We start from the raw sequence: 22,347 nt of genomic DNA on the forward strand, positions 1-22,347 counted from the left end.
TAGCACTTAATCAGTTATTAATTCTTTCCTATTACACATATACTTCGGTATATTACTAATCTGATAGTCACAATCTAATGCTCTGCACTTTCCTGAGGTTTCCTTGTTTTTACATGATTTTTTGTAATCTTTTAAAAATATTTAAATTTGAGAGTCCTCAGTGGTTTATACCTTTTAATGACTAACTGAAAAGATAGTAACAGGTTGAAAGCTGGCTAACACAGTACAAAAAAAAATATATATATATATCGGGCCACCATCTAGTGTGTGTGTGTATGTATGTATGTATATATATATATATATATATATATATATATATACAGTGCCTACAAGTAGTATTCAACCCCCTGCAGATTTAGCTGGTTGACACATGCGGAATTAACTTGGCATTGTGACATTTGTACTGTAGATCAGCCTGGAAGTGGGAAATGCACTGCAGCAAATTTTTTTTTTTTTTTTTTTAAAACGTAAAAAGTTAATTCAGAGTGTCATTTATTATTCAACCCCTCAAACCACAAGAATTAAAGTATTAAGAAGTAGTTCAGGCACCAAGAATAATGAGCTTCACATGTGTGGATTAAAGATCTCTTTTGCCAGCCTTTTCTGACTATTTAAGACCCTCCCCAAACTTGTGAACAGCACTCAGACATGGTCAACATGGGAAAGACAAAGGAGCATTCCAAGGCCATCAGAGACAAGATCGTGGAGGGTCACAAGGCTGGCAAGGGGTACAAAACCCTTTCCAAGGAGTTGGGCCTACCTGTCTCCACTGTTGGGAGCATCATCCGTAAGTGGAAGGCTTATGGAACTACTGTTAGCCTTCCACGGCCAGGACAGCCTTTGAAAGTGTCCTCCCGTGCCGAGGCCAGGCTTGTCCGAAGAGTCAAGGCTAACCCAAGGACAACAAGGAAGGAGCTCCGGGAAGATCTCATGGCAGTGGGGACATTGGTTTCAGTCAATACCATAAGTAAAGTACTCCACCGCAATGGTCTCCGTTCCAGACGAGCCCGTAAGGTACCTTTACTTTCAAAGCGTCATGTCAAGGCTCGTCTACAGTTTGCTCATGATCACTTGGAGGACTCTGAGACAGACTGGTTCAAGGTTCTATGGTCTGATGAGATCAAGATCGAGATCTTTGGTGCCAACCACACACGTGACCTTTGGAGACTGGATGGCACTGCATACGACCCCAAGAATACCATCCCTACAGTCAAGCATGGTGGTGGCAGCATCATGCTGTGGGGCTGTTTCTCTGCCAAGGGGCCTGGCCATCTGGTCCGCATCCATGGGAAGATGGATAGCACGGCCTACCTGGAGATTTTGGCCAAGAACCTCCGCTCCTCCATCAAGGATCTTAAGATGGGTCATAATTTCATCTTCCAACAAGACAACGACCCAAAGCACACAGCCAAGAAAACCAAGGCCTGGTTCAATAGGGAAAAAGTCAAGGTGTTGGAGTGGCCTAGTCAGTCTCCTGACCTTAACCCAATTGAAAACTTGTGGAAGGAGCTCAAGAATAAAGTCCACATGAGACACCCAAAGAACCTAGATAACTTGGAGAAGATCTGCATGGAGGAGTGGGCCAAGATAACTCCACAGACCTGTGCCGGCCTGATCAGGTCTTATAAAAGACGATTATTAGCTGTAATTGCAAACAATGGTTATTCCACAAAATATTAAACATAGGGGTTGTATAATAATTGACCCACACTTTTATGTTTAAAATTTAATAAAATTCAACTGAGCAACATAACGTTTTGGTTTGTAAGATTTATGCTTCTGTTCATAAAATCTACTCTCGTTTGCAGTTTGAAGGCTCTAACTTATTTGCATCTTATCAAACCAGCTAAATCTGCAGGGGGTTGAATACTACTTGTAGGCACTGTATATATATATATATATATATATATATATATATATATATATATACAGTATATAATATATATTTTATACTAGATGGTGGCCCGATTCTAACTCATCGGGTATTCTAGAATATGTATGCGGCCTACCGGGCGCGACTAATCAGCGAAGCAGTATTTAAATGGGTTGTGCACTACTTTAAATTAACCCCCCAATGTATCTCCCCGGGGCCCCTAATGAATTTTGTAATTACGTCATGTTGTCAATACTGCTTGTGACAACATCGCTGACCACGCACAGCCAGGACGTAATTCCCCCGGCTGCAGCCAGCTCTTGCTTTCGCTTACATCACGACTATTTGCGGCTGCAGCCAGGGGTCTCCTGTTCCACGTACCACAGTGAATGACGGGCTGTGGGCGGGGTTATCCCCCATCGTGTCACACCCAGCATCCACCGCGCGCTCTGTCAATGAATGCGCGTGCGGTGGATGCCGGGTGTGACGGGATGGGGGATAACCCCGCCCACAGTCCATCACTCACCGTGGAAAGCGAAACAGGAGACCCCTTGGCTGCAGCTGCAAATAGTCGCGACCAATCAGCGAACCGTGTTAGTGAGGACCGGGTAGCGGCGCTGCCTGTTCGGGTACTTCCGCTGCGAGCAGCCGGGAGATGACTGGCTAGCACCCGGCTGCATCGCCGCTGACCTCCATGCGGCTACCGTCGGGAGATCAGCGGCTAGGACCCCTGATTTCCCGACGGCAAGTGTGAAGGGAGGACCGGGGAGCAAGGCCGCCGGTCGGTGTACTTCTGTTGCGAGCAGCCGGGAGATGACCGGCTAGCACCGGTCATCTCCCGGCTGCGTCGCCGCTGATCTCCCGACGGTGGCCTGCGTGTTTCAAATCCGGCGCCAATTCGCGGCCGGGCTGCGCCAGTCGCTGATTTGTCGCGGCCGCGACCATTCAGAGAAGCGGTGTTTTAAATTTCGCGCCAATCAGTAGAGCACTGTTTAAATTTGGCGGCAATATTGCTGATTGGTCGCGACCAATCAGTGAACCGTGTTAGTGTGGACCGGGGAGAGCCGCTGCCTGTGCGGGTACTTCCGCTGCTAGCGCCGGTCATCTCCCGGCTGCATCGCCGCTGACCTCCATGCGGCTACCGTCGGGAGCTCAGCGGCTAGGGTCTCTGATCTTCTGACGGCAAGTGTGAAGGGAGGACCGGGGAGCAGCGCTGCCTAGGCCGCCAGTCGGGGTACTTCTGCTGCGAGCAGCCGGGAGATGACCCGCTAGTGCCGGTCATCTCCCGGCTGCATCGCCGCTGACCTCCGTGCGGCAGATGAGCCGCTAACTGCCGCCATCTTGTTCTGAAATCCCGCATCACTGATTGGCCGCTGCCGGACCAATCAGCGACGCGGGATTTCCTGGACGGACAGACAGACGGGATAAGCTGATTATATAGTAGATATTTATTTTTCCCTGTATTGTAATTTAATAAAATTAGAATTTCATTGTAATCCTAGAGCTTTTCTTTGTGATATTTTATGTCCCAGACTTATGAACTTGTCATTTCATTGTAGCCCAGCGCTAATCAACACTGGGAAATCCTGGCAGCGGCACCGACTGACCGGACAAACCCTTCACAGCAGAGACGAGCCGACTCCATCTAGAAACCACGGACGATTCTCATCCCTATTGTTCTTCAGTTCATGTGTCGTCATTATGTCCGGATTTATCAGCAATGTACAAAAGGTAATAGGGTAAAGAATGTATATAGGGTCAGTATGTATATATTCTGTACTGTATGTATATAGGGTCAGTATGTATATATTTTGTACTGTATGTATATAGGGTCAGTATGTATATATTCTGTACTGTATGTGTATAGGGTCAGTATGTATATATTCTGTACTGTCTGTATATAGGGTCAGTATGTATATATTCTGCACTGTATGTATATAGGATCAGTATGTACTGTATATAGTCTGTACTGTATGTGTATAGGGTCAGTATGTATATATTCTGTACTGTATGTGTATAGGATCAGTATGTATATATTCTGTACTGTATGTGTATAGTGTCAGTATGTATATATTCTGTACTGTATATGTATAGGGTCAGTATGTATACATTCTGTACTGTATGTATATAGGGTCAGTATGTATATATTCTGTACTGTATAGGATCAGTATGTATATATTCTGTACTGTATGTGTATAGTGTCAGTATGTACAGTTATATGAAAAAGTTTGGGCACCCCTATTAATCTTAAGCTTAATGTTTTATAAAAATTGGTGTTTTTGCAACAGCTATTTCAGTTTGATATATGTAATAACTGTTGGATACAGTAATGTTTCTGCCTTGAAATGAGGTTTATGATGCTAACAGAAAATGTGCAATCTGCATTCAAACAAAATTTGACAGGTGCATAAGTATGGGCACCTCACCAGAAAAGTGACATTAATATTTAGTAGATCCTCCTTTTGCAAAAATAACAGCCTCTAGTCGCTTCCTGTAGCTTTTAATGATTTCCTGGATCCTGGATGAAGGTATTTTTGACCATTCCTCTTTACAAAACCATTCCAGTTAAGTTTGATGGTGGCCGAGCATGGACAGCCCTCTTCAAATGATCCCACAGATGTTCAATGATATTCAGGTCTGGGGACTGGGATGGCCATTCCAGAACATTGTAATTGTTCCTCTGCATGAATGCCTGAGTAGATTTGGAGCAGTGTTTTGGATCATTGTCTTGCTGAAAGATCCATCCCCTGCGTAAATTCAACTTTATCACTGATTCTTGAACATTATTGTCAAGAATCTGCTGATACTGAGTGGAATCCATGCGTCCTTCAACTTTAACAAGATTCCCGGTGCCGGCATTGACCACACAGCCCCAAAGCATGATGGAACCTTCACCAAATTTTACTGTGGGTAGCAAGTGTTTTTCTTGGAATGCTGTGTTTTTTTGCCACCATGCATAACGCCTTTTTGTATGACCAAACAACTCAATCTTGGTTTCATCAGTCCACAGGACCTTCTTCCAAAAAGAAATTGGCTTCTCCAAATGTGCTTTTGCATACCTCAGCCGACTCTGTTTGTGGCGTGCTTGCAGAAACGGCTTCTTTCGCACCACTCTCCCATACAGCTTCTCCTTGTGCAAAGTGCGTTGTATAGTTGACCGATGCACAGTGACACCATCTGCAGCAAGTTGATGCTGCAGCTCTCTGGAGGTGGTCTGAGGATTGTCCTTGACTGATCTCACCATTCTTCTTCTCTGCCTTTCTGATGTTTTTCTTGGCCTGCCACTTCTGGCCTTAACAAGAACTGTCCCTGTGTTCTTCCATTTCCTGACTATGTTCCTCACAGTGGAAACTGACAGGTTAAATCTCTGAGACAGCTTTTTGTATCCTTCCCCTGAACAACTATGTTGAATAATCATTGTTTTCAGATCATTTGACAGTTGTTTTGAGGAGCCCATGATGCCACTCTTCAGAGGAGTTTCAAACAGGAGAACAACTTGCAAGTGGCCACTTTAAGTAGCTTTTCTCATGATTGCATACACCTGGCTATGAAGTTCAAAGCTCAATGAGGTTACAAAACCAAAAAAAGGGCTTTAGTAAGTCAGTAAAAAGTAGGTAGCAGTATTTAAAACAAGAAAATGATAAGGGTGCCCATACTTATGCACCTGTCAAATTTTGTTTGAATGCAGATTGCACATTTTCTGTTAGTACAATAAACCTCATTTCAAGGCAGAAACATTACTGTGTCCAACAGTTATTACATATATCAAACTGAAATAGCTGTTGCAAAAACACCAATTTTTATAAAACATTAAGCTTAAGATTAATAGGGGTGCCCAAACTTTTTCATATAACTGTATATATTCTGTACTATATGTGTATAGGGTCAGTATGTATACTTTCTGTACTGTATGTATATAGGGTCAGAATGTATATATTCTGTACTGTATAGGATCAGTATGTATATATTCTGTACTGTATGTATATAGGGTCAGTATGTATATATTCTGTACTGTATATATATATATAGGGTCAGTATGTATATATTCTGTACTGTATGTATATAGGGTCAGTATGTATATATTCTGTACTGTATGATGTGTATAGGGTCAGTATGTATATATTCTGTACTGTATGTATATAGGGTCAGTATGTATATATTCTGTACTGTATATATATAGGGTCAGTATGTATATATTCTGTACTGTATGTATATAGGGTCAGTATGTATACTATACTGTATGTGTATAGGGTCAGTATGTATATATTCTGTACTGTATGTGTATAGGGTCAGTATGTATATATTCTGTACTGTATGTGTATAGGGTCAGTATGTATATATTCTGTACTGTATGTGTATAGGGTTAGTATGTATATATTCTGTACTGTATGTGTATAGGGTCAGTATGTATATATTCTGTACTGTATGTATATAGGGTCAGTATGCATATATTCTGTACTGTATGTATATAGGGTCAGTATGTATATATTCTGTACTGTATAGGGTCAGTATGTATATATTCTGTACTGTATAGGATCAGTATGTATATATTCTGTACTGTATGTATATAGGGTCAGTATGTATATATTCTGTACTGTATATATATAGGGTCAGTATGTATATATTCTGTACTGTATGTATATAGGGTCAGTATGTATATATTCTGTACTGTATGATGTGTATAGGGTCAGTATGTATATATTCTGTACTGTATGTATATAGGGTCAGTATGTATACTATACTGTATGTGTATAGGGTCAGTATGTATATATTCTGTACTGTATGTGTATAGGGTCAGTATGTATATATTCTGTACTGTATGTGTATAGGGTTAGTATGTATATATTCTGTACTGTATGTGTATAGGGTCAGTATGTATTTATTCTGTACTGTATGTATATAGGGTCAGTATGTATATATTCTGTACTGTATAGGATCAGTATGTATATATTCTGTACTGTATGTGTATAGTGTCAGTATGTATATATTCTGTACTGTATGTGTATAGGGTCAGTATGTATACATTCTGTACTGTATGTATATAGGGTCAGTATGTATATATTCTGTACTGTATAGGATCAGTATGTATATATTCTGTACTGTATGTATATAGGGTCAGTATGTATATATTCTGTACTGTATATATATAGGGTCAGTATGTATATATTCTGTACTGTATGTATATAGGGTCAGTATGTATATATTCTGTACTGCATATATATAGGGTCAGTATGTATATATTCTGTACTGTATGTGTATAGGGTTAGTATGTATATATTCTGTACTGTATGTGTATAGGGTCAGTATGTATATATTCTGTACTGTATGTATATAGGGTCAGTATGCATATATTCTGTACTGTATGTATATAGGGTCAGTATGTATATATTCTGTACTGTATGTACATTTCTAGAGATAAGTACACGTGCGGCGGCTCCGCTCCGTACACCTCTCACACACAAGGCTCTGCTCCGTACACTTCGCACACGCGCGGCTCCGCTCCGTACGCCTCGCACACGCGCGGCTCCGCTCCGTACGCCTCGTACACGCGCGGCTCCGCTCCGTACGCCTCGTACACGCGCGGCTCCGCTCCGCACGCTTCGTACACGCGCGGCTCCGCTCCGCACGCCTCGTACACGCGCGGCTCCGCTCCGTACGCCTCGTACACGCGCGGTTCCGCTCCGTACGCCTCGCACACGCGCGGCTCCGCTCCGTACGCCTCGCACACGCGCGGCTCCGCTCCGCACGCCTCGTACACGCGCGGCTCCGCTCCGCACGCCTCGTACACGCGCGGTTCCGCTCCGTACGCCTCGTACACGCGCGGCTCCGCTCCGTAAGCCTCGTACACGCGCGGCTCCGCTCCGTAAGCCTCGTACACGCGCGGCTCCGCACGCCTCGTACACGCGCGGCTCCGCTCCGCACGCCTCGTACACGCGCGGCTCCGCTCCGTACGCCTCGTACACGCGCGGTTCCGCTCCGTACGCCTCGTACACGCGCGGCTCCGCTCCGTAAGCCTCGTACACGCGCGGCTCCGCTCCGTAAGCCTCGTACACGCGCGGCTCCGCTCCGTACGCCTCGTACACGCGCGGCTCCGCTCCGCACGCCTCGTACACGCGCGGCTCCGCTCCGCACGCCTCGTACACGCGCGGCTCCGCTCCGCACGCCTCGTACACGCGCGGCTCCGCTCCGTACGCCTCGTACACGCGCGGCTCCGCTCCGTAAGCCTCGTACACGCGCGGCTCCGCTCCGTACGCCTCGTACACGCGCGGCTCCGCTCCGTACGCCTCGTACACGCGCGGCTCCGCTCCGCACGCCTCGTACACGCGCGGCTCCGCTCCGCACGCCTCGTACACGCGCGGCTCCGCTCCGCACGCCTCGTACACGCGCGGCTCCGCTCCGCACGCCTCGTACACGCGCGGTTCCGCTCCGTACGCCTCGTACACGCGCGGCTCCGCTCCGTAAGCCTCGTACACGCGCGGCTCCGCTCCGTACGCCTCGTACACACGCGGCTCCGCTCCGCACGCCTCGTACACGCGCGGCTCCGCTCCGCACGCCTCGTACACGCGCGGCTCCGCTCCGCACGCCTCGCACACGCGCGGCTCCGCTCCGTACGCCTCGCACACGCGCGGCTCCGCTCCGTAAGCCTCGTACACGCGCGGCTCCGCTCCGTACGCCTCGTTCACGCGCGGCTCCGCTCCGTACGCCTCGTACACGGGCGGCTCCGCTCCGTACGCCTCGTACACGCGCGGCTCCGCACGCCTCGTACACACGCGGCTCCGCTCCGTACACCTCGTACACACGCGGCTCCGCTCCGTACACCTCGTACACACGCGGCTCCGCTCCGTACACCTCGTACACACGCGGCTCCGCTCCGTACACCTCGTACACACGCGGCTCCGCTCCGTACACCTCGTACACACGCGGCTCCGCTCCGTACACCTCGTACACACGCGGCTCCGCTCCGTACACCTCGTACACACGCGGCTCCGCTCCGTACACCTCGTACACACGCGGCTCCGCTCCGTACACCTCGTACACACGCGGCTCCGCTCCGTACACCTCGTACACACGCGGCTCCGCTCCGTACACCTCGTACACACGCGGCTCCGCTCCGTACACCTCGTACACACACGGCTCCGCTCCGTACACCTCGTACACACGCGGCTCTGCTCCGTACACCTCGTACACACGCGGCTCCGCTCCGTACACCTCGTACACACGCGGCTCTGCTACATCCACACTGTAAACCCCTCCTGACCCCACACATAAACTTCAGCTCATCCAGCACCATGACAACCAGCACAGCAGAGTCCTGCATCCACTGAGGCCCCTGATCATGTGACCCCTGACTCCTCCCCTCCTGTGACCTCATCACAGCTCCTGTGCGCACAGAGCAGCCATATATGTGGTGGCGGCTCTGCAGGTGGAGGTATGTGGAGACCCCATTACTGGTCGTAGGGGGCATTAACCCCTTCAGCACGGGGACTCTTTTGGGGTCTTGTGTTGCCCCTTTATAAGAATCATAAGGTTTTTGTTCTGTTTCCTGTAATAGATACATACGAGCCAACTATGGAGACAGGAAGGGAGGAAACGTATTGTTCTCATAGTACAGGACCCCTTTACTGGCCCACAGTGTAATGCCCCCATTATGCCCCTTATGCAGGATGTATGATGCCCCCCACACAGTGTAATGCCCCCATTATGCAGTATGTATGATGCCCCCCACACAGTGTAATGCCCCCATTATGCCCCTTATGCAGGATGTATGATGCCCCCACACAGTGTAATGCCCCCATTATGCCCCTTATGCAGTATGTATGATGCCCCCACACAGTGTAATGCCCCCATGATGCCTCTTATGCAGGATGTATGATGCCCCCCACACAGTGTAATGCCCCCATTATGCCCCTTATACAGTATGTATGATGCCCCCCACACAGTGTAATGCCCCCATGATGCCCCTTATGCATGATGTATGATGCCCCCACACAGTGTAATGCCCCCATGATGCCTCTTATGCAGGATGTATGATGCCCCCACAGTGTAATGCCCCCATTATGCCCCTTATGCAGTATGTATGATGCCCCCACACAGTGTAATGCCCCCATTATGCCCCTTATGCAGTATGTATGATGCCCCCCACACAGTGTAATGCCCCCATTATGCCCCTTATGCAGTATGTATGATGCCCCCTACACAGTGTAATGCCCCCATTATGCCCCTTATGCATGATGTATGATGCCCCCACACAGTGTAATGCCCCCATTATGCCCCTTATGCAGTATGTATGAAGCCCCCACACAGTGTAATGCCCCCATGATGCCTCTTATGCAGGATGTATGATGCCCCCACAGTGTAATGCCCCCATTATGCTCCTTATGCAGTATGTATGATGCCCCCACACAGCGTAATGCCCCCATTATGCCCCTTATGTAGGATGTATGATGCCCCCCACACAGTGTAATGCCCCCATTATGCCTCTTATGCAGTATGTATGATGCCCCCACACAGTGTAATGCCCCCATTATGCCCCTTATGCAGGATGTATGATGCCCCCCCACACAGGGTTTCACCCCCATTATGCAGTGTGATGATGCCCCCCCCACACAGTGTAATGCCCCCATTATGCCCCTTATGCAGTATGTATGATGCCCCCCACACAGTGTAATGCCCCCATTATGCCCCTTATGCAGTATGTATGATGCCCCCACACAGTGTAATGCCCCCATTATGCCCCTTATGCAGGATGTATGATGCCCCCCCACACAGTGTAATGTCTCCATTATCCACCTTATGCAGGATGTATGATGCCCCCACGCAGTGTAATGCCCCCATTATGCCCTTTATGCAGGATGCATGATGCCCCCACACAGTGTAATGCCCCCATTATGCCCCTTATGCAGTGTGTATGATGCCCCCACACAGTTTAATGCCCCCATTATGCCCCTTATGTAGTGTGTATGACCCCCCCCCCCCACAGTATAATGTTCCCCCAGTACCGCCTGAGGTCCTGCAGTTGGAATAATCCCTCTGGAGAATGTTTTTTCCTTTCCCTGCTCCCCTCCATATATACCCTCGAGCATGTATACAGGCATGTAGGGGAGCAGGCCTTACTAGATATCGAGGCTTTGTACAGTAATATACTGCATGAGGATGGTATCAGAGGAGTAAGACATTTCTTGAATTGAGATCAATAGAGTGTAGCAGACATAATGACTTGATGGAGGATCTTCTAAAATTCACTCTTATTCATAACTTCTTTCTTTTTGATAGGAAATATTTCCACCAGCTCAGGGGTACTGCGATGGGTAGCCTCTGTGCCCCCTTATATGCTAACCTATCCCTGGACTGGTGGGAGGAATCCTCAATATTCAGGGATGGCATCCATATATTGGGGTATGGTACAAATATATTGACTGCATTTTTATCACCTGGTCAGGTACGAGTGAACAATCTTTTTAATTTGTCGGGGAACTCAACATCAATAGAGTGGGCCTTAGATTTACATCTGAATTTATTATAATAATAATTTTTATAGCGATAACATATTCCACAGCACTTTACAATTTTAAGGGGGACTTATATTGACAATACAGACTTTACAGAATAAGCATAACTCAGATATTAAAAGGAGTGAGGGCCCTGCTCGCAAGCTTACAGTCTATGAGGAAATAGGGGAGACACAAAAGGTAAAATGTACGTATATTGTATAATACAGCCTTAATATACTAAATAGTGTAAGTACATAACACTACATGAACTGATCGCCAGCCAGTATGTGTACAGTACAGACAGAGGCTATTCAGTGCATGGATGGTATGAGCATGATTTTGAAGAAAATTTTAATATGGGCCAAACTGGGACAGTTAGATAAGTGTGTTGAGGTGATAGGCCAGTATAAAGAAATGTTTTTTTAGGGCACGCTTTAAACTGTGGGTATTGGGAATTAATCAAATTGTCCTGGGTAGTGCATTCCAAAGAATTGGAGCAGCATGCGAGAAATCTTGGAGACTGGAGTGGGAGGTTCGGATTACGGAGGATTTTAGTTTTAAGTCATTAGCAGAACTGAGGGCACGGGTAGGGTGGTAGACTGAGACGAGGGAGGTGATGTAGGGCGGTGCTGAATCATCAAGAGTTTTGTGGGTAAGAGCGATAAGTTTATATTGAACTCTGTATTGGATGGGCAATCAGTGCAATGACTGGCACAGGGAAGAGACATCGTTGTATCGGATGGTGAGGAATATGACCCTGACTCCTGCGTTCAGGACGGATTGGAGAGGGGAAAGTTTATAAAGGGGGAGATCGATAAGTAAAGAGTTGCAATAGTCCAGACGAGAATGAATAAGAGCTACATAAGAGTTTTTACAAAGGTAAGAAAATTTCTGATTCTAGAGATGTTTTTAAGGTGTAGATGACACGAGCGAGCGAGTGATTTGATGTGAGGAGTGAAGGAAAGATCTGAATCAAGCTTGACCCCAAGACAGCCGGCATGTTGCTGGCGAGTAATGATGGAGTCACAAACAGAAATGGCAATATCAGGCATAGATAGGTTAGTGGAGGGAGGAAATAGGAGTAGTTTAGTTTTTGACAGATTAAATTTTAGATAGAGGGAGGACATAGTGTTAGAGACAGCGGAAAGACAATCACTGGTATTTTGTAATAATGCAGGGGTGATGTCCGGAGAAGAGGTGTATAATTGGGTGTCATCAGCATAGAGATGGTACTAAAAACCGAATCTGCTGATTGTTTGTCCAATAGGAGCGATATATAAGTAGAAAAGAAGGGCTTCTAGGACTGATCCTTGAGGAACCCCGACAATAAGGGGGAGGGGAGAAGAAGAGGAGCCAGCAAAAGACACAGTGAAGGAGCTGTCAGAGAGGTAGATCCACAGTGTCGAATGCTGCAGAGAGATCCAGGAGAATCAGCAGGGAGTAGTGACCATTAGATTTGGCTGTTAGTAGATCATTAGAAACTTTAGTGAGTTCAGTTTCAGTAGAATGTAAAGAGCGGAAACCAGATTGTAAAGGGTCAAGAAGGGAGTTATCTGAGAGATAGCGTATTATACAAGAGTGGACCAGTCGTTCCAGGAGTTTAGATATAAAGGGAAGATTGGAAACAGGTCTGTAGTTAGCAGCACAGTTCTGGTCGAGGGATGTTTTTTTAAGTAATGGATGTATGCTGGAGTGTTTAAAAAAGGAGGGAAAAATGCAAGATGAGAGGTAGAGGTTGAATATTTTAGTTAGGTGAGTGGTGACAGCTGGAGAAAGGGACTGAAGGAGATGTGAAGGAATAGGGTCACTGGTGCAGGTGGTAGAGCGAGAGGAAGTAAGGAGCCTTGTCACTTCATCTTCCGTGACTGGTTCGAAGTCAGAAAATGATCAAGATACAATGTGGGAGGGAGGAGCATGCATTACATTTGGGGATTGAGAGAAAATTTCCTGTCGGATATGGTCAATTTTTCTTTGAAATAATTGTCCAGATCGTCAGTGCTGAGGTTTTTGGTTGGGGCCTGTGCTGTTTGATTAAGGAGAGAATGAAAAGTGTCAAACAGGTGTTTAGGATTATTGGGCCATGAGATGATGAGGTTGTTAGGCTGCGTGCACACAATGCTTTTTTCATGCGTTTCCGCTGCGGAAACGCATCAAAAACGCATGGTAATCCGCACCCCATGGTCCCCAATGGCATTCCGCAATGTCAATGCACATGCTGCGGATTTTTCCGCAACGTTTCTGCAGCGCTCATAAATCCACAGCATGTTCATTAATTTTGCGGAAGCGCAGCGGAAGCCATGCCATTGACTTGCATTGAGACGCATAGAATCCGTGTCTGTACATTTGTACAAGCGGATAATATGCGTTTCAATGTGCGGATGGTACCCAGTTCTGGAGGCGAGAAGACTCTCATCCAGACCTGGGTACCATTGTACCTGTAAAAAAAAGAATAAAATAAAGTTTATATTCACCTGTCCGGCGGCCCCTGCAGCGCTTCTCCTTCCAGGACCTGAGATGACGTCGCAGTCATGTGACCGCAGGCTGTCTCGCGAGATGCCGGCAAGCCAGGAAGGAACCAGGAAGGAGCGCGACAGCACACACGGCGGCATCGGAGGCAAGTATAGCTTTATTTTTTTATTTTTACGGTCTCACTGTATAAATCCATGCCGTTTGCATGGATTTATACAGTGTGACCTAGTTGTCAAGCACTTTCCAAGTGATGCTATCGCCTGGAAAGTGCTTGTCAGTCCGCATGCGGAAACACATGCGTTAACGCATGTGAATCCGCATGTATTCCGCATGTATTCTGCAGGAAAAACGCATGCACAATCTGCATGCGTTTTTTCCGCCAGGGAGATGCATAAATGCTGCAGAAATTTTCTGCTTCATTTCTGCATCGTGGGCACATAGCCTCAAAGTAGGTTTGTTTGGAGAGGGGAAGGGCGGAGTTATAGGTTTTAAGCATAAATTTATAATGGAGGAAATCTTCAGCCAGATTAGATTTTGTCCACAGCCATTCGGCACACCTGGAGCCCTGCTGGAGAAAACGTGTTTGCAGCGTGTTCCAAGGTTGTCGCCGTCTGTGCCGAGTTGTTCTCTGTGTAGAAGGTGCGCCTTCATCCAGGGCACATTGCAATGTTTCGTTATAATTCTTCAGTGCAGAGTCAGGGCATGAGAGGGTGGAGATTGGGGCCAATGATGATTGCAACGTTTTCATAAATTTCTGGGTGTTAATGCCATGTATATTTCTATAAGTGTGGAAAGTGGGGGTGTCTTGAGCAGGGTGACAGTTCTTGACAGAGAATGAAAGAAGGTTGTGATCAGAGAGTGGAAGAGGAGAGTTAGTAAAGTCATGTATTGAACAGAGCCGGGTGAAGATCAGGTCAAAGAGTATTTCCATCTTCATGTGTAGGAGAATTAGTAAGCTGTGAAAGGCCGAAGGAGGAAGTTAGCGATAAAAGATGAGCGGCAGATGGGAAGAGGGAATCGCCTATTGGGATGTTAAAATCTCCCATGATGAGGGTGGGGATGTCATAGGATAGAAATTTTGGAAGCCAAGTGGCAAAGTGATCCACAAACTGAAGGGAGTGGCCCGGAGGGCGATACACAGCCGCCACTCGCAGGGAGAAGGGCCAGTAGAGTCTGACTGTGTGGGCCTCAAAAGAAGGGATGAAAAATGAGGGTACTGAGGATATAACCTGAAAAGTACATTTTATTTAAAGGAGCAGACCAACACCAATTATTACCAGTTGCCTTTCCTGCATGTACTGATCAAGAAGGATTGTAACGGGACCCTAGGGACACTCATCTACCAGAAACCTTCAAGCACTAATAAACTACTGAAGTGGGATAACCACCACCCCCATCCCCATAAAAAGAGGAAAATCCAAGGGACAATTTTTATGGTTGAGAAGGTACTGCTCGACTTTCACAGATTTTAATATACAGGCAATAGACCTGAACACCAGATTAAGGGATGAAGGGTACTCGTGGTACATTTTGGATTCCGCATCATCGTTTGCAGAAAAATGGTCTTATCCATCAGCTTATCTTTTCCTCATTCAGGTCTCTACAATACCGGATCCTCTCAGTGAAGATCGTCTATATAAGAAAATTTTCCTGATTTATCCAGGAAAATGATGGACAAGATGGTGGAGGGGATATTACACCTCACCCTAGAGATCCTCTTCCGGCTTACTGGAGAGGTGAGCGATTCTGATGACGTCACATTACAGCTTTCTTGGAAATAACAGATGGACAGAACTAGAGAGGTGAGGACTCTGGAAATGTCTGTAGTGAGATTTATTAATGTGACTCTCCATAACCAGAGATTAATCACGGGGCCTCCACCTCACCCCCTAATACATGAGGACATCAATGACCAGAAGATCCTAGAACTCGCCTACAAGATGATTGAGCTGCTGACTGGAGAGGTGACACTGCTGGGAATGCTGGGACATTATACAGTAACGCTGTGAAGGGATCGGGGGGATGACGGTATCATTGTATGTGTCAGGTTCCTATAAGATGTCAGGATGTCGCCGTCTATTTCTCCATGGAGGAGTGGGAGTATTTAGAAGGACACAAAGATCTGTACAAGGACGTCATGATGGAGGTTCCCCAGCCCCTCACATCACCAGGTAATAGACAGGACTAAATACACACGGCCTATAATTATCTGTATGTAAAGAATGAATTCAGTCCCTGTATGTGTTTCCTCCAGATCTATCCAGTAAGAGGACAACACCAGAGAGATGTCCCCATCGTCTTCTTCCACAGGACTGTAAACAAGAAAATCCAAATGTTCCTCAGGTAGATAGAGAGAAGGTGTCATGAGATCTCCCCTATGATGTGTAGACGGCTGTAAATGTCATGTCTTCAGTTCTGTTTTATCCATCATTATTATGTTTTATATTTGTGTAATGAGAATGCTGGAGATGGCAGGATTAGAACTGATCATAGATGTGACTTCTCCATCTGTCTGTGACTTTTACAATATTTGTTTCAGGGTGAAGATCTGACCCATATTAATACTACAGAGACATATGTGAGGGGTGATGAGCGGTGTAAAGAGGAGATTCCTACATATGACTACACAGGTGAGCAGTAACCACTGAATACAGAGAAGTCCCTGTCTGTGGCTGCTTTATCAGTGGTGTAGTCGTATCACAATCGTGTGATCACCATTTTGCCGCTAGACTCCAACATTCTCCTCCGTTCGAAAATATTCAAATTACTTTGTGTAATTGTGAAAGACCTTTTCTATAGAACTTACAACCTGAAGGATCCACCTACCCCCTGGGATTAGGAGACGCTGACCGTTACCTGCCCAGGTCTGTAAACTATAAAGCCAAATGACAGCGTACGTAGAATGTGCTGACAAATTAAAAAATCACTTGAAGAAAAATATGATGGGCCTGTAAGAGAAAGCGGAGGGTAATGATGCTGTTGGCTTCCTAGATCCCTGATATCTTATTAGATGAATCTCCCTTCTGTGCTGCTGAATGTGCTCATATGGTCCCTACAAGACCAGGTCCAGTCTTTCTGGCCAAACTTCACTTTTATGATCGACAACATTAAATGTCCAGTGAGGCCAAGTGTGAATTTCTGTACAATAAGAACAGAGTTTCCCTTTATCCTGACTTTTCAATTTCTTTTGAAACCAACTAACTTCAAACAGGATTGTCATAAACTACACAGAAAACATTACACCTGTGCCATGATATATCTCTAAGCTGTGCGTGGCTGGTGGCTGTAATATACATTTATTCATGCCTGCAGGAGATGTGTTGGCATGGCTCCAGCCCTGGTTTCATGGATTCACTCCACGTCATAAATAGTATTGAGCGAATTTGTTCGGCATTTCAAATTCGGGTTAGTTTTCGGGGTTCCGGCTTGTTCGCGCCAAATGGTCCACCATAAATGAGTGCAACTCCAGTTTAGTGTTGGATTTCTCCCCTCATACATACGTGGTTGTTGGGGATGTTACATGTTTATATATTCTTTATTTTTTTTACATATTTTTATTTTTTTCACTCTCTATGATAGTTTCATTCTGGTGGGATCGGCCGGCCTCACTTATGTGAGTCTGTAACTCCCTGGTCGTCTTTCAAAAAGATCTCCATTACCTCTTCCAAATGCCTGAGATCTAAATTTAAAACACCTCAGCTCTTCAGTATTATAAAAAAGTTCTCTTTGAATGTCTAATATTTCTTCTTGACACTCATCTGCCAGAAAATATTGGCCCTTAGCGATAGTTTAGATTGAGAAGAGCCCCCGAGCCCCATACTCTAATTACCCCAGAGAGGTTTCACCACTAGTTACTCATTTTTCTCTGATGAAGACTGTTCAGTTTGGTCATTTCAGTAGATGTGTTATTGTCTGTAGACACAGTTTTTGACTTCAGTAATCCTCTGCTTTAACCCCTTCCCGCAGTCAGTATTATGTTTCTAATCAGGCCCCATTTTTCAAATTTGACTTGTGTCACTTTATGTGGTGATAATTTTGGAATTCTTCACAAAGGATAATAGGAAACAAATGGACCTTACAAATTATTTTCCAACTTCTTTTGAATCTGACAATACCCTATATACGGTTGTACACTACTGTCTGGGCACATGGGAGGTTGAGAAGGGAAGGAGCGCCATTTAGCTATTAGGAATGCTCAAAAGATGGCTACCATGAACAGGCTTATAACTATCTACCCTGTTTACAGATTTCACAAATTACTTTGCTCATCACCATTTAACTCTTCTACATGGATCTGAACCTACACAGAGACCCCTAGGCTTGGGCCATGGTGTTACCTGCTATTCGGTGGAGTGAGATGGAAAGAAGAATAGTCAGGTAGCCGGGTCAGAACCAAGAGGATAGAGAAAATACAAAATCAGAAGACACGAGTAGTCAGTAAACGGGCCGAGGTCACAATAGGAAACAAATACACAAGTCGGGAGCTGAGCACAGAGGACTGAACCAGAGGAGAACAAGGCTGTATCTGGCAGCTTCCAGCAATATGCTTCCAGCTTTAGTAGGGTGCGGTGCTTTCCAAATTGCTGAAGCAGGGAGCAGATTACTCCAGCTGGACTGCACACACACCCATACTGCCAGACTGGATGGTACTACAGGTCCCAAGCACCCTAATCTTAGTGGCTGGACAGAGCCTGTACCTTTTACTCCATATTTGGGAGGCAGAATAAACAAACAGGTGAACACCACGCTCCACTGGTTCATCCTGTGAGGTTTTCTATTAGATGGTCATTGTCCAGTGAATTTTTTTTTTTATATAACTTGCCTTTTTTACAGACAATTTAAGTAGAAATGTTCAAAAATATAAAATTCAAGGATTCTTTATTAAAAAATAATAATTGTTTTTATTCTTGGCAGATGTCTGTACCAGGAGATCAGAGGGACAGCTGACATCTTCAGTTTTTAAATCAGATAATTTTCAGATCCCCCAGGATACAATTGAAGTGAATGCCATTACTCCAGATTTACCATCATCCCTTCACAGCCAAGATCTGTCATCTGATCCTTTGAAACACGTCCTGTCTTCTGATTCATTACCGACTACTAAGGAAAATCAAAGTCACAAAATAAGCATTAAAAAACAAACTGCTCCTAAAGCAAAGAAGCCATTTTCACATTCAGAATATAGAAATAGTTTTCCTCTCAAAAAGTCTTTTCTTAAACATCAAAAAATTCACACAGCGAAGAATAGATTTTCTTGCTCCAAGTGTGGGAGATGGTTTAATCAGAAATCAAGTCTTGTTAGGCACCAGATAACTCACACAGGAGAGAAGCCATTTTCCTGTTCAGAATGTGGGAATTTTTTTACAGAGAAATCAAATCTTATCGCACACCAGAGAACCCACACAGAGGAGAATCCTTTTTCATGTTCAGATTGTGGGAAAAGTTTTGTACAGAAATCAAATCTTAATATACATCAGAGAACTCACACAGGGGAGAAGCCATTTTCATGTTCAGAATGTGGGAAATGTTTTACAGAGAAATCAACTCTTATCAACCATCAGAGAACACACACAGGGGAGAAGCCATTTTCATGTTCAGAATGTGGGAAATGTTTTGCAAAGAAATCAAATCTTATCAAACATGTGAGAACTCACACAGGGGAGAAGCCTTTTCCATGTTCAGAATGTGGAAAATGTTTTACAGAGAAATCAACTCTTATCAACCATCAGAGAACACACACAGGAGAGAAGCCGTTTCCATGTTCAGAATGTGGGAAATATTTTACAGCGAAATCAAATCTTATCAAACATCACAAAACTCACACAGTTGAGAAGCCTTTTTCATGTTCAGAATGTGGGAAATGTTTTGCAGAGAAATATACTCTTATTAAACATCAGACAACTCACACAAGGGAGAAGCCTTTTCCATGTTCAGAATGTAGAAAATGTTATAACCATAAATCTAGTTTTCTTAAGCACCAGAGAACCCACACAGTGGAGAAGCCATTTTCATGTTCAGATTGTGGGAAATGTTTTGTACAAAAATCATGTCTTAATATACATCAGAGAACTCACACAGGGGAGAAGCCATTTTCATGTTCAGAATGTGGGAAATGTTTTGCAAAGAAATCAAATCTTTTCAACCATCAGAGAACTCACACAGGAGAGAAGCCATTTTCATGTTCAGAATGTGGGAAATATTTTACAGAGAAATCAACTCTTATCATCCATCAGAGAACCCACACAGGGGCAAAGCCTTTTTCATGTGCAGATTGTGGGAAATGTTTTGGACAGAAATCACATCTTAGTAAACATCAGAGAATTCACACAGGGAAGAAGCCATTTTCATGTTGAAAATGTGGGAAATGTTTTAAACAGAAAGCGCATCTTGATAACCACCGGAGAACCCACACAGGGGAGAATGCCGCAACTACACCCAACTAGTCTCTGTACAGACAAGAAAGGCCCTAGCTGTACAACTAAAAACGCCACCACAGACCTAACTCCCTAATAAGTCGTTGAGTTTCTCATACCTCCTGAGGAACCAGAGGGGAGGCTGCAACAAGGGGAAAGGAAAGTATGAAGTAAAATACGAAAACCCTGAATGACAAGCAAAAACACATTCATATAGGGCAAAGAAGGCAAGCTAAGGAGAACCAAAAATAAAAGGAACAAGTATAATCTCCCAGAAACCTAACATTGTTAGACTTAAAAGGTACTGGGAGGAAAAGCAAACTGACTGGGAGGATAGTTTCACCTTTGTGGTGAAACTTATAAAATTCATCCTCACCTGTATATGTAAACCTGTCCGTTTATAATGACCACTGACAAGATAAAGATTCCCAACCTACATGAGGATTACAAGATCCCAGGTACTTTCAGCTGCATTAAATCTAATGTAATGTACTTAATTATATGTACCAATTGTCCAACTGGGGGTCTGTATGTAGGGGAGACAGGGCAAAAACTTAAAACAAGGATGAATTCTCATCGCCACACAAAAAAGAAAAAAAGAATAGATCTACTTGTGGCCACACATTTTTACGGCCACAACTGCTTATCCTTTTCCGAAACTGATAGTTCTGCTTTACGTCACTTGTCTTATCTATTGCATTATTCCTGTGCCCTGTTGTGTATAAATATGTGACTCTTCAGATTTTGTGTTATACTATGTCTCATGAAGAGACATGAGTAGTCTAGAAAGCTTATTGACTAATGGCTAACTCAAAAGATTGTATCAACCACTGAGGACTCTCAAATTTTAATATTTTTCTCCATACAGCAATTTTAAGATCTCTCCACAGGTGTTCAATGGGATTTAGATCCAGACTCATTGCTGGTCAGAACTCTCCAGCACTTTGTTTCCATCTATTTTCTAGGTGCTTCTTGAAGTATGTTTGGGCTCATTGTCATGCTGGAAGACCCATGACCTAGGACTAGTGTTGAGCGAATGTGTTTTGTTCCGAGTATTTACAGCTGCTCTGTTATGTTTGAATCACTCCCGTGTGCATGATTTGCGACTGTTTGGCAGCTTTATTACATGTGAGGAATGTGTAAGAAATAGACATTCCTCACATGTAATAAAGCTGTCAAACCGTTGCAAATCATGCACATGGGAGTGATTCAAACATATCACTGAGCAGCTGTAAATACTCGGAGCTCGGCCCGAGCATACTCGGCGAAAGGGTTAATAGAACATACTCGCTCAACACTACCTAGGATGCAAACCCAGCTTTCTGACAATAGGCACTATATTGTGACCCAAAATCCTTTGCTAATCTTCAGATTTCATGATGCCTTGCACACAGTCGGAGGCAGCAAAGCAACCCCAAACCACCTTTGAACCGCCACCATATTTGACTGTATGGGTTGTAAATTTATTCTTTATGCTGTGTACCTTGGGCAAAGGAACATGTGGATCTCTAAAGATGGACTTATAACCTTGAAATTGTTGAGAACCAAAATTGTTGATAAATATCAAGTCCTCAGACAGTTCTCTTCTCCTTTTTCTGTTTTCTCCATGCTTAGTGTGCCACACGTTTTCACACAATGCAAATATTGAATCAACTTCTCCCTTTTTTATCTGGTTTTAGGTGTAATTTTCATATTGCCCACACCTGTTACTTGCCAAAATTGCATTTGACTAGGGGGTGCCGAAGCGGAAAACAACGATCACATGGCCAATGATGTAGAAAACATGTATAAACTTTATTCAAAAAGATTTTTTACATAAAGAATAGAGCAGAGTGTCTAAGGAGACAAATCGGTGCCAAATCACCATACAAAACATTAAAACATAGATAAAAACAAGCAGGTAACACATAGGATGCAGGTATCTCGTCTCACAACTCCCTTCCTCCCCATTGTCAAATGTTTAAAGAGACTATAACGCATGTGAAGGGACAACATGAAAACAACCGTCTATATGCTATAAATAGCTATATCTCAAAGATAGATATCCTTTCCCTTAGTATCTCACACGGTCAAAATCCAGCATAGTTACCTGAGTGGGAGA

General features: G+C 44.7%; 1 protein-coding gene across 2 annotated transcripts; it reads left to right on the top strand.

Moving 5' to 3' along the window:
- Positions 1–3,498: 3,498 nt before the first annotated feature.
- Positions 3,499–21,328, top strand: LOC141176220 (uncharacterized). Of its 2 annotated transcripts, none has more exons than XM_073660206.1 (7): positions 3,499–3,604; positions 15,430–15,569; positions 15,693–15,797; positions 15,881–16,004; positions 16,088–16,176; positions 16,373–16,463; positions 18,748–21,328. In XM_073660206.1, exons 2-7 carry the CDS (start codon positions 15,501–15,503, stop codon positions 20,184–20,186), a joined length of 1,917 nt encoding a protein of 638 aa, XP_073516307.1. In that variant the 5' UTR covers positions 3,499–3,604; positions 15,430–15,500; the 3' UTR covers positions 20,187–21,328. The 2 variants fall into 2 exon arrangements, with proteins under 2 accessions (XP_073516307.1, XP_073516306.1); XM_073660205.1 differs by lacking the exon at positions 3,499–3,604 and adding an exon at positions 9,214–9,302.
- Positions 21,329–22,347: the final 1,019 nt, after the last annotated feature.

This window comes from Phyllobates terribilis, unplaced genomic scaffold (genome assembly GCF_046119375.1).
Source record: "Phyllobates terribilis strain yellow unplaced genomic scaffold, ASM4611937v1 Scaffold_17__1_contigs__length_24005725, whole genome shotgun sequence".
In the NCBI taxonomy this organism is placed as follows: Eukaryota; Metazoa; Chordata; class Amphibia; order Anura; family Dendrobatidae; genus Phyllobates; species Phyllobates terribilis.

Coding starts and splice junctions, on each gene's coding strand:
- LOC141176220 (XM_073660206.1), top strand. CDS start 15,501: ATGATGGACAAGATGGTGGAGGGGATATTACACCTCACCCTAGAGATC. Junction 16,005..16,087: donor CCAGCCCCTCACATCACCAG/GTAATAGACAGG, acceptor TGTTTCCTCCAG/ATCTATCCAGTAAGAGGACA. Junction 16,464..18,747: donor TCCTACATATGACTACACAG/GTGAGCAGTAAC, acceptor TATTCTTGGCAG/ATGTCTGTACCAGGAGATCA.